General features: G+C 38.8%; 1 protein-coding gene across 2 annotated transcripts in view; it reads left to right on the top strand.

Moving 5' to 3' along the window:
- The window catches only part of st14 (ST14 transmembrane serine protease matriptase), a 58,816-nt gene that overhangs the window by 30,289 nt on the left and 12,663 nt on the right, over positions 1 to 15,864 (top strand). Inside the window, exons 4-13 of one of the 2 annotated variants that reach the window (XM_058413764.1) lie at positions 2,904 to 2,974; positions 3,999 to 4,168; positions 7,674 to 7,709; positions 8,914 to 9,142; positions 10,206 to 10,345; positions 11,595 to 11,698; positions 13,171 to 13,280; positions 14,383 to 14,513; positions 14,680 to 14,784; positions 15,283 to 15,390. In XM_058413764.1, coding sequence (XP_058269747.1) covers positions 2,904 to 2,974; positions 3,999 to 4,168; positions 7,674 to 7,709; positions 8,914 to 9,142; positions 10,206 to 10,345; positions 11,595 to 11,698; positions 13,171 to 13,280; positions 14,383 to 14,513; positions 14,680 to 14,784; positions 15,283 to 15,390 — 1,204 coding nt within the window. Of the gene's footprint in view, positions 1 to 2,903; positions 2,975 to 3,998; positions 4,169 to 7,673; positions 7,710 to 8,910; positions 9,143 to 10,205; positions 10,346 to 11,594; positions 11,699 to 13,170; positions 13,281 to 14,382; positions 14,514 to 14,679; positions 14,785 to 15,282; positions 15,391 to 15,864 lie in introns of both variants that reach the window. The other variant, XM_058413763.1, reaches the window with a different exon arrangement.

Raw genomic sequence — 15,864 nt, 5'->3', positions numbered from 1 at the left:
GTGTGGTCACTGACAGCAGCAGTGTGGGTGATGTGATCTTTCCAGTGGCTTTATTTGAGTGATCAGTCACTAAATCTGATATCGGCTTCACAGAATTTTAACATCATCTGGTGCCTTCTCAAAAAAGTTTTCTGCCTCGACGATCCTGCTCTCTGTTTTTGCGTTGCTCTCTTTAACACGGACCCTTTTATCTTAAAAAGGCCGAGCTTCAAACAGACTGCGCCGTAATCTGATGTGCTCTGACGTGTATTTGGGAAGAAGAAGAAAAAAAAAAACTATAAGTAGGATCGCATTAAACCTGTCAGTGGAGATCTGATGGCTTATGTAAAATTTAAATTGGGTCTTGAAATCCATCAGCATCAGGGTGTGGACCCCCCCCCCCCCCCACATTTGGTTTTAAATGAGGCAAAGGCAGCAAAGTGGTGAAGCACTGGAGTATAAGTGGACGTGGGGATGAGCACTTGGACTTCATTTCCTTGAGCTCAACCCTTGAGTTTTGGCGCTTACAGAACCTACATGGTAAATAGCATGAATTATGGAATAGGAGCAATGCTAAGCTGATAAGACTACAACATGATGTATTTCTGTATTTAGCCTTATCTGCATCTTAAACACAGTATTCACTGTTATTTAGAAAATGTGTTTTATGTAAATTCACACAGTGAATTTCAAAACAGATCACGCTGCTAGATAGAGATGCATTGTACTGCAAGTTACATAGAGAAATGAACATACACTAAGCAATTTCTCAGGAAAACCTGTACACTTATTCATTTAAGCAGTTTTGAGGTGGATGGGCTACAAGCAGGAGAAGAAGACTTTCCTCTTCTGTCAGCAAAGAATAGAAAGCTGAGGCTGCAGTGGGCACTGGGTCAAAACTGGAATGGGAAAATCTAGCCTGGTGTGATGAATCCTGATGACTTCAGATGAGGTACATACACCAACCAGGCATAACATTATGACCACCTGCCTAATATTGTGTTGCTCCCCCGTTTGCTGGCAAAACAGCCCTGACCCTTCATGCACTGTGTATTCTAATACCTTTCTATCAGAACCAGCATTAACTTCTTCAGCAATGTGAGCAACAGTAGCTCGTCTGTTGGCTTCCCCTGTGCATCAATGAGCCTTGGCTGCCCATGACCCTGTCGCCGGTTCACCACTCTTTTTTCCTTGGACCACTTTTGATAGATACTGACCACTGCAGACCGGGAACACCCCACAAGAACTGCAGTTTTGGAGATGCTCTGATCCAGTGGTCTAGCCATCACAATTTGGCCCTTCATCAAACTCGCTCAAATCCTTACGCTTGCCCATTTTTCCTGCTTCTAACACATCAACTTTGAGGACAAAATGTTCACTTGCTGCCTAATATATCCCACCCACTAACAGGTGCCATGATGAGGAGATCATCAGTGTTATTCACTTCATAATGTTATGCCTGACCGGTGTATACACATCTTGTCGAGTTAAAACAGTATCCAGATGTAACTTACTCTTAAAAAACTTCATGAAAAATTGTGTATAAGCTAGCAGACTAAAATGTGTCACTCAAACTGTTAGCCATAGTTGAGTAACAGTAAAGAAACATGATTTAAATAATTAAATGAACCCACACACACACACACACACAGCACTGATTCGATCCTGATTATTGATCCCAATATTCAAGCCAAGTGGAATAAAGAAACCCACATAATGTGTCTCATGGTCCAGAAAGTACAATATCTAATCAGAGAAACAAATCAAATAAAATAATAAAATCTAAATCACATGTACTGTGAAAACTGCTAATACACTACAGTAGTTAGTACAGTAAACTTTGGCATAAAAGTTTAATTCATTCTGGAGGTGAGTTCTGGAGGCGAAAATTTCCATTGCAAAACGAATTTTCCCATAAGAAATATTGTAAATGCAGATAATACGTTCCAGCCACCCACAAATATTACCAGTACGAAGCATATGGAAACTGTATGGCTGCTTATGAAGAGCTGACCCCAAGCCAAGTATTCCATGTCAAGGGTCCTCACAGGAAGTCGTGCCACCAAGCTTGGGCTAAAAATAGAACGGATCACACACGCCACCAATCTGTCAACAAAAAAAACGCCTGAAAAATCACCTAGCTTTTGAACGCATGACGATGGCAAGGTTTGTGTCGTGGGTTGACTCTTTTGAAACAGCTTTCGCTGACTGAAAAAAATTCGTAAACACACTTTGGTTGGTTTCATTTGGCTTTATACTGGCGTAAACAAGTTTTGAATGGCACCCGGAAAATTTGTAAGGGAGGGCACTCGTACCCCAATGTTCCACTGTATTAGCAATCATACTGTAAGCCTCCCACGATTAGAATGTTTTAAACTGACTCATACTGTAGATAAGAACTGACAGAGTTAGTGTCCTTTCCTGAACTGTTTTCTGTGTTTTAGCTCCATGCACAGTGTGTCCTCTCTTCCCTTGAGGCTTGTTGCATGAAACGCGTGCAATCTCTTTTCAGTCGTATGGAGCGCTCTATAGGTCACAGAAGACCAAATTATGCATTTCCATATAAACCCAGTGTGAGACTTATAGTCCAGCCTTTTTATCACTTTATCGCTTTAAGCGAGCCATCACTCCAAACCCACGCTCAGATCGTATTACACAGCCGGAGGAAAAGCGCCAACGTCAGCGAAACCATTTGGATTTCATTGCCCTGCGCGTACGTGTGTGTGTGTGTGTGTGTGTGTGTGTGTGACCCTGATTTCATTTAGGACCGAGTTTCACTAGCATCCTACACTGGACTGGAAACTGTGAATAAAATGGTTCATATCAAGCTTTATGAATTTTAACCACCGCCGCAAGCGTGTTTGATACAGTTATTCATATCACTCACAGATCGATAACGTCTTTTTCCCCCCCTCTGTTTTCAGCTGAATAGGACGATCAACAGTGACACTTTTCTCAAGAAGTACTACAATCAGTCTGTCATCTCTGCCTTCAGGTAAGACGAGTGTGTGAGCAGAGCTGCCCATTAGCTACTGGCTCCTGTCATCATTTATGTGATGATCAGTCCTGATGGATATTCATCAAAGCAGTTTTACTGTACAACTACTACACACATGTTATTGCTATATTAGAATTTTAAGCTTAGGGTTTTTTTTTTGCTCATGTCAGTATGGCCTTGCCTAACAGTGTGAATTGTATTTTCTTGAGTTGTAAATACACTGTATGAAATTTGAGGCCACTATTTAACACATTAAATATGACAATTAATTATTAGAAATGTGTTTCCTCCCTCCTCAAAGAGGACAACAGAGAAGACAGCATCTTGCTTATCTCAAAGGCCAAATTTTCAATTTGTACAATTAAAGATGTACAATTAATTTTCAACTTATAAGTAAATATACACCGATCAGCCATAACAATGATGACCATTATGACCACAGACAAGTGACGTGAATAATACTAATTATCTCCTCATCATGGCACCTGTTAGTGGGTGGGATATATTAGGCAGCAAGTGAACATTTTGTCCTCAAAGTTGATGTGTTAGAAGCAGGAGTTTAAGGATTTGAGCGAGTTTGATGAAGGGCCAAATTGTGATGGCTAGACCACTGGATCAGAGCATCTCCAAAAATGCAGCTCTTGTGCGGTGTTCCCGGTCTGCAGTGGTCAGTATCTATCAAAAGTGGTCCAAGGAAGGAACAGTGGTGAACCGGCGACAGGGTCATGAGCTGCCAAGGCTCATTGATGCATGTGAGGAGCAGAGGCTGGCCCGTGTGATCCGATCCAACAGATGAGCTACTGTTGCTCAAACTGCTGAAGACGTTAATGCTGGTTCTGATAGAAAGGTGTAAGAATACACAGTGCATGATGGATAAGAGCTGTTTTGGCAGCGAAAGGGGGATGAACACAATATTAGGCAGGTGGTCATAATGTTATGTCTGATAGGTATATGGTATGAATGACTCTGAATGTGTAGCAGTGATTCTAACATGGCTAAAAGTCTCTCCACATGTGTGCAGCGATGGTGTGAAGGCATACCACTGGATACGTTTTGACATTCCTTCAGCAGACGTAGCGCTGCTGCCCAAGTTCACGGAGGAGCGTGTGCTGGAAACCCTTCGCCGAGGAGTCCGGCAGGAGGGCAAACGCAGCATGCAGGCCTTCACCATTACAGACATCACCGCCTCAAGTAACACACACACACACACACACACACACACACACACACACAGAATATCTTACTTAGCTTTTATTTTATTATAACCCACATTTTACAGTCATAAGTGTGTACATCCCTGTTCTCTCTTTCTGTTTTTAAATACAAATAAAACGTGTCTTTATCCTGCTTTTTTTAGCTTTTTTAGTCTTAATGCAATTTATTTTTAATTAAAAGTTATTTAATAATTGAATTTTTCATCAAATTCTTTATCATCAGGCTTTATACCAGGTGTACCGAAGAATTTTAAGAGTTAAGAATTTAAGCAGCTCTTTTTGTTGCAGAGTGCTGAAAACATTGAATATGTAACAGGATTCTTTTTCATCCATTAATTTTTCATTTAGTGAAATCTATTATTTGGTGCAAAGATGGCATCCTGAGAAAGATCCTGCAGGATTTCCTCTGCTAACTTGGATAAAATGTCAAGATATTTGATCACAATAGTGGAGTATACTTTCACAATACACAATATATATTTCATTTTGCTGAGATTTTGCAAGAATATATATCTATCCAATTGAGTATATAATTATTTTATACACCGATCAGCTTTAATATTAAAACCACTGATCTTGTTACAGTGACACCTGTCAAGGGGTGGAATATATTAGCCAGCTTGTGAGGGGTCAGTTGTCAAAGTTGGTTTGTTGGAAGCATGAAAAATGGGTGTAAAGATGTAAAGATCTGACCTTTGAAATGGGAAAAATTGGGATGGCTAGATGACTGGCTCAGAGCATCTCCAAAATAGCAGGTCTTGTTGGGTGTTTGGAGTGTTCCTGGTATGCAGTGTTTAGTACCTGGGGGAAAAGTGGCACCAAGATGCACTATGGGAGAGAGGTAAGCTTGAGAGAAGCAGTGTGATGCTCTGAGCAATGTTCTGATAGGAAACCAAACCACCTATCTAAACACTGCTGCAAACAAAGTACACCCCTTCCTAGCAACAGCATTCCCTATTAGCAGTGGCTTCTTTCAGCAGGATAATGCTGTCTCTCATTGTTCATGAGAGGTTTCAGAAATATGAATATGAGTTCATTCAAGGTGTTGACTTGGTTTCTAAAATCTCCAGATCTCAATCTGATCGAGCGTCTGTGGAATGTGCCGAACAAACAATCCCTTGTTCGATCCATGAAGGCCTCACCTAGCAACTTGCAGGGCTTATAGGATCTGTTGCTAACATCTTGGTGCCAAATACCACAGCACACCTTCAGAGCACTTGTGGAGTCCATGCCTTGACATGTCAGAGCTGTTTTGGTACCTGATTTTCCGTGCATTTTTTTTGTTGTCAGATTGGTGGAGTGGGTGATCTGTTCTATTTTTAGCCCCAAGCTTGGTGGCACAACTTCCTATAAGGACCCTTGACATGGAATGCTTGGCTTGGGTCAGTTCTTCATAAGCAACCATACAGTTTACATACGCTTCATATTGGTAATATCGATAATATTTTTGGGAGGCTGGAGCGGATTATCTGCATTTATATTATTTCTTATGGGAAAATTCATTACACAATATAAATCTTCGCCTTAAGAGCTCACCGCCAGAACGAATTAAATTTGTATGCCGAGGTTCCACTTTGGAGTTTGGACATTACAGCATGTGACATGATTGATTCTTTTCCCATAAGGGTACAACCTTGTAATGTCTTATAACTTATATAAAAGTCTTCTATACTACCTAGCCTTGCAGAAGGATGAATTTAAAGAAGGAATATTTTCCAGCAATAATAATAAGTAGATTAATTAACACTACCCCTTACTTTGACACATCTCATGATCATATTTGAAGTTCAGAGAAATATCCAAGACAACATACTGACATGTTCTGCCCGGATGATGTAGAATACTCATAGAGGTTTTTTGTACCTACTGGAAATCACCCTTTTATTATTATTATTATTATTATTATTATTATTATTTTGTTAAACCAGGATCAACTTAACATAAATCATCACGACATGAAAATGAATCCGACGTTCTTTCTTTAATAGCAAAAGTTGCTTAGATCTGATGAACACCAGGACTTTTGGTGTAGAGCCACAATGATTAATCATCTTACTGAGGTCAGCATTTTCATTTATCACAGCTGACCATCATCTGTCAACTGCCACTGTCGACTGAATCATGAACTAATTTGTAATGCAAAAAATGCAAATGCAATCCAGCAGGAATGGAAAATACCAGTAGCATTATGTCCATGATCAGTGAAAAGTTTGTAAAAGTAAAAGCACTTGAACAGTCCTGGAATCTGGTCACTTTATACGCCTCCTTATAAAGCGCTTAATTACATACGGCACCGTGTCTGCATAGAGCATCTGAAACGAAAGAAGCTATTGAAATAAAGTGAATGGTCCTGTTATTAAACGGAATAGAAATAGACTAAAGAGGTCAGACATTGGCCTTTAAAAGTGCAGGGACATGCACATCAGTGTAAATACAATGCAGAGTGGTTAATGAGAAGATGATGAACGCATGATCGAGCTGTCGGCTCCTGCGATTTACAAACCGCCTTAAATCCGGGTAATGAAAAGGTCAGAATGTGTTTTCATTTTCCTGTGCCACAAAGCCTGCTCTAGTGAGGTGAAGTGAGGAAATGTTTCCTCAGCACATCGTTTCATACACCAGAGCCGTGCTGCCGTTTGTGAGAAATCAGCTGGTGCCTTGAGGGTTTCTTCTTGTGGGGTCTGTGTGTGTGTGTGCTTTAAATAGGTGTTTTAAATAGATTGTGGTGTTAATGTATTTATAAGTGTATTTATAAGTGTTTAGAAAGCTTTTTTTAATATAATATACTAACAAGGTTATTTTTTATTATTTTTGTTCACTTTTCGCCAACAATTCGGTTCCAGTTAGAAGGTTCCAAATAGGAACCTGCTCAACGCCTAGACCCTTTAGGAGCTACTAATTGCATGTGGGCGTGGCTAGCGGCAGCATTTGTTGATTGGTTACACATCACAGTGCATCATACATTGAATAAACATCACGGCATGTGGAAGGAATGAAAGTGGATGGTGCATGCTGTTATCGGAAAATAATAAACCATGACTTGATGCATGAAGCGACGAGGAGTTACTGTTAATCTTTCTAATGTTTATGATGTATTTTAGGTACATTTCAGCTTGTGTAGGATTCATGAATGTGTAAGATATACATGAAATGTATTCATTCAGTACGTCTCCGTTTTGAGTCATTTTCAGAAAGCCACGTTGCATTGCAGCCTGTCTCGGGTCCTGACCTGCTTACATTAAGCTTGCTGTAGGAGATATTTGTTACTGTCAGTGCCAACTGTGTGTGTGTGTGTGTGTGTGTGTGTGAGTGTGAGCCAAGGTGAGATGAGGTATTAAAGGATCTGCAGTATTTTGGACAGGCATATAGGAAATGTTGGGAAATTGGACAGAATGAGTGCAGAGCTCCACTTATGCATCTCTCTCTCTCTCTCTCTCTCTCTCTCTCTCTCTCCCTCTCTCTCACTCTCACTCACTCTGCAGTTACAGACCCCCGGATGGCCAGGAACCCGAGAGCCCGTGAGTAAAGCGTGTCCTATTTCAGTCACTGCTGCTCTGCAATTTTCCACCTGGCTTGGCAGCTTCTCTCCTACCAGTCACTGAAAAATGGCTGCCCTTTTCCATTCTTCTAACGTTTTCCTGCATGAACACGTAAAACACAACGCACACGTTCAGCCCCAGCACTTATTCCTGCATGCATTACCTTTCACCTGCATGAAGGACACAGAGGACTAGTCATAATTTTAGACAAACCTACACTCTTTACAAGGATTTTGTGGATAGTTAAGAGTTTTACTATGCTTCGTAGTGGGAAATCTGTTTAACTCGATCCAGTGCATTGGTTTGGTTCATTTGTGGAGAGCAGTCACACTCAGGTGCGAAGTACAGTTCCACTTGAACTCTACAGCAGTACCATTGTAGAAAGAAAGCAATTTGAACCTGAATCAACCCAACTACAGGAAATGAAGCAAAAATGCTACGTATTTTGGGTTGTGAATGACATTTTTCTCTAGATGTGAGCTGCGAAAATTGCAGAATGAGCCAAAGGACTGAGCTCGAGCTGTGAAAATGTAATGGAGAAAATGAACAATGAACACCACAAAATGTTTTAAATTAGATTCAAGTAGAAATCTCTTTATCTCATAATATATTGAGCGTGGCACACGTGTTTTATGCATGTTTTCAGCCCTACACACCCTCAACCTTTATTTATTTATTTATTTATTTGCTTTTTGGCTTGAAAATAATCACACTGATTCAGACTCAGCACCAGGACTAATAGTTCTCTGTCTGAGAGAGACAGTTTGTTGTTGGGTTTCAGATAGAACCTTTTAGTGTTCCCCTAGATGGAAAACCTACCCAAGGGTTCTAGATCAAAAGTATACTCATATAAAATGGGTTTCTTTCTTTCTGACCAACTTTGGATTAATGATAAAGGGTGAAGGAAGAAATGGAGGGAGGGAGGGAGGGAGGAAGGGAAGGGAAGCAATGAGGCAAAGAAGGGATGTATTCAGAAGCACCTGCACTTTTATGTTCATTAATAAAAAAAGAAATCCAAATTCAATGATTATGCAAATTGAAACTAGTTTAATAACTGATGAAATTTGCATATTCAAATCTGATTGGCTCTGCTGCCATGTACATATCTATCCAGGGTTAGGCTAATATATTGTCCTCTTTACATGCAGTTACTCAGAGTGAGAAATGTCTTTCTCTCCAGCAGCGGAGTGTTTCTTCCAACTAGAGGCTACCTCCAGCTTCCAGACGTTCCAGTCTCCTGGTTACCCAGACAAATATCCAGTCCAGACACGCTGCCAGTGGCAAATCCGTGCTCCTAACGGCAACGCCATCCTGATCAAGTTCCCTTTTTTCTACATTCAGGACTCATGCTCCAGCGACTACGTGTTCATCTTCGACTCTCTCAGCACTGATGCAGCTCACGCCATCACACAGTGAGTAAACGTTCCTCAAAAACAAGTTTAGCAGCCAAGTGAGGAAACAGAATGGCCTTTATTTTGAGCATTACAAAACCCCATGGCCATTTTATCTAGAATTTAGACACTTTTTATTGTTTTTGTGAAGGTCTTATTGGCCTAGCAGGACAATGTGTCACTGAGTGGCTGAGAAAATAGTATGTTGTCCTACAGAACATCACATCAAGGGGGAAGCACAAGAAACTTTATTTTTTTTTGTTTGTTGTTTTTTCCCCTTTTTGGGAGGTGGGAAGTGGAGGATTCATGTTGGTCTATATATGTGTTTTAACCTGTCCCTTGTTTTTTTTTGCACTTTAAAACAGCTTAGCTGCATTTTAAAAGTATGGATTTATAAATATTTATAACAACATTCTTGAATAATTGGATATGTTATTATTATTATTATTATTATTATTATTATTATTATTATTATTATTATTATTATTATTATTATTATTATTATTATTATTATATTAGATATTAGATGCATGACCGTGCATTATAAACACATGCCAAATTGTTCATGTATTTGCTTGAAATATATCGTCAAGCAACCACGTGTCATTTATTTATTTATTTATTTTATTTATTTATTTATTTTACTTTAAAATAAAACTGTAATATTCTGTTACTGTTATAATGACAGAAATTTTATGGGTGAAGTTGTACTGGAGAAATTTAAGCAAATTATGTAATAGAAAGAAAATTATTAGAGTGATTATAAGGCTTAATTATATTTAACACCGTTAAATATATGATTATTTACAACATGCATAAGTGATTTGACCCAAAAAAAAAACAATTCTATTAGAAGTCTCTAGATATTTATCCGATACACGACATGTAACATATATACGGGTTTGTTACAAGGTTATTCAAGATAATAAATTTAATAAGCAATTTATATTATTTAGGAATTTACAAATGTTTTTATTTATTTTATAATGTAACTAAAAATCTGTAAAAATTAAGTGTGCCCCACACACAAAATGGCACTGCCTTACGCTTGACGTCTTCAACTCTACTCTTTCTGCACTGACAGGAATTGTGGTCAACGCCCCCCGACTAACCCCCTGGAAGTGATCTCCTCTGGCAACCATATGCTTATCAACCTCATCACCGATAGTCCAACTCAGAGACCAGGATTTGAAGCACGTTACCGCGCCCTCCCCGTTATTACAGGTATTATTAGAGCATTTCCACACATTGTGCTCCATGTTGCCATTTTCTTTCTAAAAGTGGATAAAAATGTCCCCAGAAACACTGGACCCCACACAGGTGGAATTACAATATATAACAAAGATATAAGCAAATAATTAGCATAATTTAAACAACACTTTCCTGATCAGGAAGATACCAAGGCTCGCCACACATTATGCTAATAAACATGTCCAAGCTTTATGTTTGAGTGCTGGTTTGCTCCTACATTAAAGAAAGAAAAACTTTACATTTATATTATATATTATCTATAGCATAGCATAGATTTAGCATATACCATTCATTAGGATTGGGGTTGAACCTGTTTGTATTCATCTGTCTGGTTTCTACATTATCTAAGATCAAACATCCTTGTTAAAAGAAATGGCCTATCCATAATGCCCAGTTTATTCGTTTATCAAAACAACTATGTTAATTCAGAGCTTTCATATTACAGTCTGTTGTGAATGTGTTCAATTCCTTTGCAAATCAAACGTTACATCCATAAAACAGAAAAATTCCCCTGTACTGTTTGTCCCAACACTTTCTACTTTGTGAGTAATGTTTCTCTACATTGATTTGCATGTTTGCTACTAATTAATTACTGTAATTATTATTATTGTTACACAACAGACAGTTTGAGTTCACTAATCTGAATAGACGAGCGGCATTCCGAGAGTACTTATGTTTATTATAACTGCACTGGGACATTTTGGATCACTCCTTAAGAGTCCCACTGAAACCGTTACTACAGTAGACTTCATCAGCAGACATGGCAAATGACTAGAACTTCTGAGTGAAAGTATAAAAGCTTTTCTGATGAAAAGGAAGATGGTGAGACAGTTTTAATAAAGGATGCACCGTTAACAGGAATGTATAAATCATTGAGAGCTAGTTAGCCAGCTTCTTTGGGTATTACTGCTAATTTGAGGTCCGAAATGTGAGATGCTCAATATTAATTTCTTATATATAAAATTGTTGTATAAAAACTATCACCCTCTCAATTGTACTCTTATACTGAATATTGTCACAGCTATTCGATCAGCATGGGGATGCTGATATTCAGCATAACTGTACTTATGCAAGCACAAATATTGCTCAATTATTTAGAAAAATTAAGCATGGATTTTTTTTTTTCCTGCATTTTTCTGTGCTTTGTTCTTTACTGTTATGTAGAGCAAGTTAAGGTCTTTTATCTCTGCACTGCTCTTGGCATTGCTGTCTCTTTCTATAGCTCAGACATGCGGAGGACTTCTGACCAGAGAGTCCGGAAACTTCACCAGCCCACAGTACCCAAGCTTCTACCCCCCTATGGTGGACTGCAACTGGACCATCAGTGTAACTATACTCACTACTTTGCGTCTGTCTCTCACTTTTACTCTTAGGCACCCGGCTGAAATGATGATGTCTGAATTCATTTTCCTCTTTATCTGATGAGTGAAACAAATTACACAGATATACGAACACATCCAGCTGGGTTATTCTACCTTTGTCCAATTACTTTGTGTAATTACTTTTGCACTTTGTACCGATAAGACTAATGAACCTAAAGGAAGATTCTAGGCTCTAGTTTAGCATCATACATATTCATCAGCAATATAAGTTCATCTCAAGCTATGTTCCATATGTTAAACAGATTCTCTATGCTACATTACTATCCATAATATCTCTAAACAAAATCAAACATCACAAACCCCTTCAGTTTACTACCAATAGGGTTACTGAGCCAGATTTCTTTATGATTATGATTAGATACAAAGCTACTAAAAACTAGCAGCTACAAAATTACCGTGTTTCTGCTGCCTCACGTTTAGTACATTTGTGGTATGAGAAAATTGGAAATATTCGTAATTATTTGGCGAACTTATTTTGATGTGATTTTTCATTACATCTAAGTGTTGTACAAAATGAGTATTTAAATTTTATGCCATTTAAAATAGACAATATTTGTTTAGACGATATTTCATTGGCCTAGTTTTGGATATAAAATGAATCAGGACACTGTTGGCTTTCAGTGTGAGATTTGTTTAGCTACATTTGGATAACCTTACACAGAATTTTAGTGATTGACTGTAAAAGTTTTAGACTCTTATGCACAAGCACTTGCGGCATCTCCGAGACCAGAAATGGGTTTAATATCACCATTGCCCCGAGTAGGTTAGGTAAAAACTACAAACTCTTAATCGGAGCCATTAAGCATCACAGTGGATTGTGACATTACAAAGAAATTCAATGCTGAAAATGGCCACAACTAAACATTATATATATTTTTTGGATTTGTTTATTATGTTCTGGTTGATAATACATAAAGTATATGTATGTATGGCATAACAGAAATCAATTTATTATACAAGTAGGCAGTATTAGTATTAGAGATAGTTATCACATTAGCATTTTCAGTGGCAATGAAAAAAGGTGCGTTTTCAAGTCTGTGTGCTGTGTTATAATAGGCGGGTCATTATTTTCCTAGGTGTGGCCACAGACTCTCTCTTGCGTACAGTTGTTCTAAAACAAAAATGTCACACAAAAAGTTAAATCAGTGTATTGTTTTATGCAAACGAATGAACAGGATGGTACTCCAGTACTCAAATTTTGTCCTGTGAAAATATATTTAGTATGTGTTTATGTCCATATCTCAGTGTGCTTAACATGCACCATGCACATACACACTGCTTACATTTTATTATAGCACAGTGATACAGCTGAATAGAGTGTAAAGAGACTTCAGTTAAAAATGCTGTAAGCAACTGAAATAAGAACAAACATCAGGGCCACCTTCAGTGCTGATACTGTGTCTGTGATGTGCTCAGGTCCCGGTTGGCATGAAAATCCGGGTGAAGTTCACCATGTTCCGTCTGAAGGAACCGGGCGTGAACATCCGCATTTGCCACAAAGACTACGTGCTGATCAACGGCACAAAGTAAGATTTACTCTATACTTTTACCTATGACATAAAAACCCTTTCACACTGAGCTGTCATTTTAGTGAAATAGATTTATGATGATTTATAGTACAGTAGTGATGTCAGTGTATATTATAAGTAGTTTATCTTTATTTGGGCCAAAAGGTGATGACTTCAGCCAAAGGTCTCACACCTGAGGTTTTCTTACACTGTCTCACATTTTGTCATAACACAAGTGAATTATTTGATATCAGTGGATTCAATTTTCAGTCCAATAGCAACAGCATCGTAATGATATAGATATGTTGTGTCACTATAGTTTCGGGAATATTTCTACTTCCATATAAGTGTGAATGTTGGTAGCGTTACCTTTTCATTCACCTCATTTCAAAAGGAAATGCCCTGGTTTGACAGAGTTCCATTTTCCATTATGTAACTTGAAGGATTGTCTAGCTAAATTTAGGAGCTACATGTGCACAACATACTGATTAAGGTTAAGAACACTGGAGAAGGTTGAGGGCTTGGGTGGTGCAGTGGTTTAGGGGTTAGCACTTTTCCCTCACACCTCAAGGGTTAGGGGTCCGATTCCTGCCTCTGCACGTGTGCTCATGTGTATGGTCTTTATGCTTCTGGGGTTTCTTCTGAGTACTCTGGTTTCCTCCCCTGTCCAAAGACTTGTGCTGTAGCCTGATTGGCATCTTTAAAATGTGTGTGTGTGAGATTGTGCCCTGTGGTGGGTTGTGTCCCCCATTTTGGGCCTTGCATCCCCTGATATAGGATCCAGGGTCCCAGCGACCCTGTGTACAATAAGTGCTACAGAAAATAGGTGGATGTATGGACGGACGGATGGACGATTGTATTAGCTGTAATAGCTAAATACTAATATAATCCAGTACATGAATACATGTTCTTATTCAAGTGATGAGTTGAAGTTGCCCAGAATGTGTGTTGAAGGCCATAAAATGTAGTGAATTTAGTGCAAAGTGTTGTCAGCTATTGATTTATTTATTTTCAAAATGCAGTTATTAGTTTTATTTCTATGTGCGTCTAAACTGCTAAGAAATGTTCATATTGCAAACCGTAATAAAGACGGCAACGTTTCTTTCTGCTTTTGTGTAAGGTACTGTGGCGAAAGATCTTCTCTGGCTCTGAACAGCAACTCCAACACCATGGTGATAAGCTTCCATTCAGACAGCTCGTACACGGATAAAGGCTTCAGTGCCCAGTACAAAGCTTATGACCCACAGAACCGTAAGCCACTCTGGATATATATTATTTTCAGTGTGTTCCTATTCAATCGACGTCTAGTAGTTGATGTTGCTTATGTGGCAAAAATACTGAATATTTTCATTGGATATCCATGACCCTTTGGGTGATCTCTGTCTCTGCGTCTCTGTCTCTATCTCTCTGTGTGTAGCTTGTCCGGGTCAGTTCGCCTGTGCCACAGGTTTCTGCATTTCCAAAGAGCTGCAGTGTGATGGCTGGAATGACTGTGGAGACATGAGCGACGAGAAAAAGTGCCGTAAGTTCTAGGTGAATGGAGCAGAGACAGTCGGTCCCTGTTCTGAGAACGACATTAATTTGCTTTTGTCAGCATTCTGATTTGTGCAGTTATGCATGTGCCAGTATTACAGTGGCAGCAGACATGCTGATGTTTACGAATTTTTCAGTTTATTTCCCCCAGTTTGAAAGGCATGATGAAGTTAAGCAGGTGGTTTGAACTCACTGATATTACTTGACCCAATAGAATCCTTCATCTCAATTCAGAACAGAATTATGGGATTGGCATCTCCAAGGATACAGGCATGACAAAATAAAAATTTATCCCAAATGAGAAACTAAAAGAAAACTGTATTTACACTGACATCCATCTGAAACATAGTATAAAGTTTCTGCCAACTTAGATTTTGCAGATTGTTAATGCAGATATTTCAAAATCCAGGTCTATTTTGGGTTAATATGGCATTCACCGAACTTGTTATATAATACAAATCTGAATCTAAATGTCTTCTTCCCCCAGAATGTGAGGAGGACCACTTTGTATGTGCCAATGGCATGTGTAAACCTAGGTACTGGTTGTGTGACCAAATGAACGACTGCGGAGACAACAGTGATGAACAAGGCTGCAGTGAGTATATTATTTCCAGAATAAAGTAAGCCAATACTGTTTTTTTCCATACTAAATTTGGTTTTCTGAGCATCCCTTATTCCCATCTTCCTCACATCCCTGAAGGAGCAGAATATCCTGTCTGCACTACATTGTCCAGTAAAAAGCCTGGGGAAAAGCAAACATGTGTACTCATCTGTATGTATTAAGAGGCCAGGTTTGCTTTGATAGCATCTCAGGGTGGAACAGTAAGACTTATAAATCATGAGGATAGCTGTGTATATATATGTATAGACAGATAGATTGACTGATTGATTTAATATTTGGTAATAGTTTAATAAATGTGTTTGCATGGCTTTCCTGCTATTCTTCCACCTTCTGCCTAGGGTGGCCTACATGTACCAAAGTATAATGCTTAACATTTACATTTCTGGCTATTTAGCAGACACCCTTATCCAGAGCGACTTACATTTTATCTAATTTTATACCACTGAG

Source organism: Hemibagrus wyckioides, linkage group LG17 (genome assembly GCF_019097595.1).
Source record: "Hemibagrus wyckioides isolate EC202008001 linkage group LG17, SWU_Hwy_1.0, whole genome shotgun sequence".
Lineage (NCBI taxonomy): Eukaryota > Metazoa > Chordata > Actinopteri > Siluriformes > Bagridae > Hemibagrus > Hemibagrus wyckioides.
This window is presented reverse-complemented; position numbering and strand designations above follow the sequence as displayed.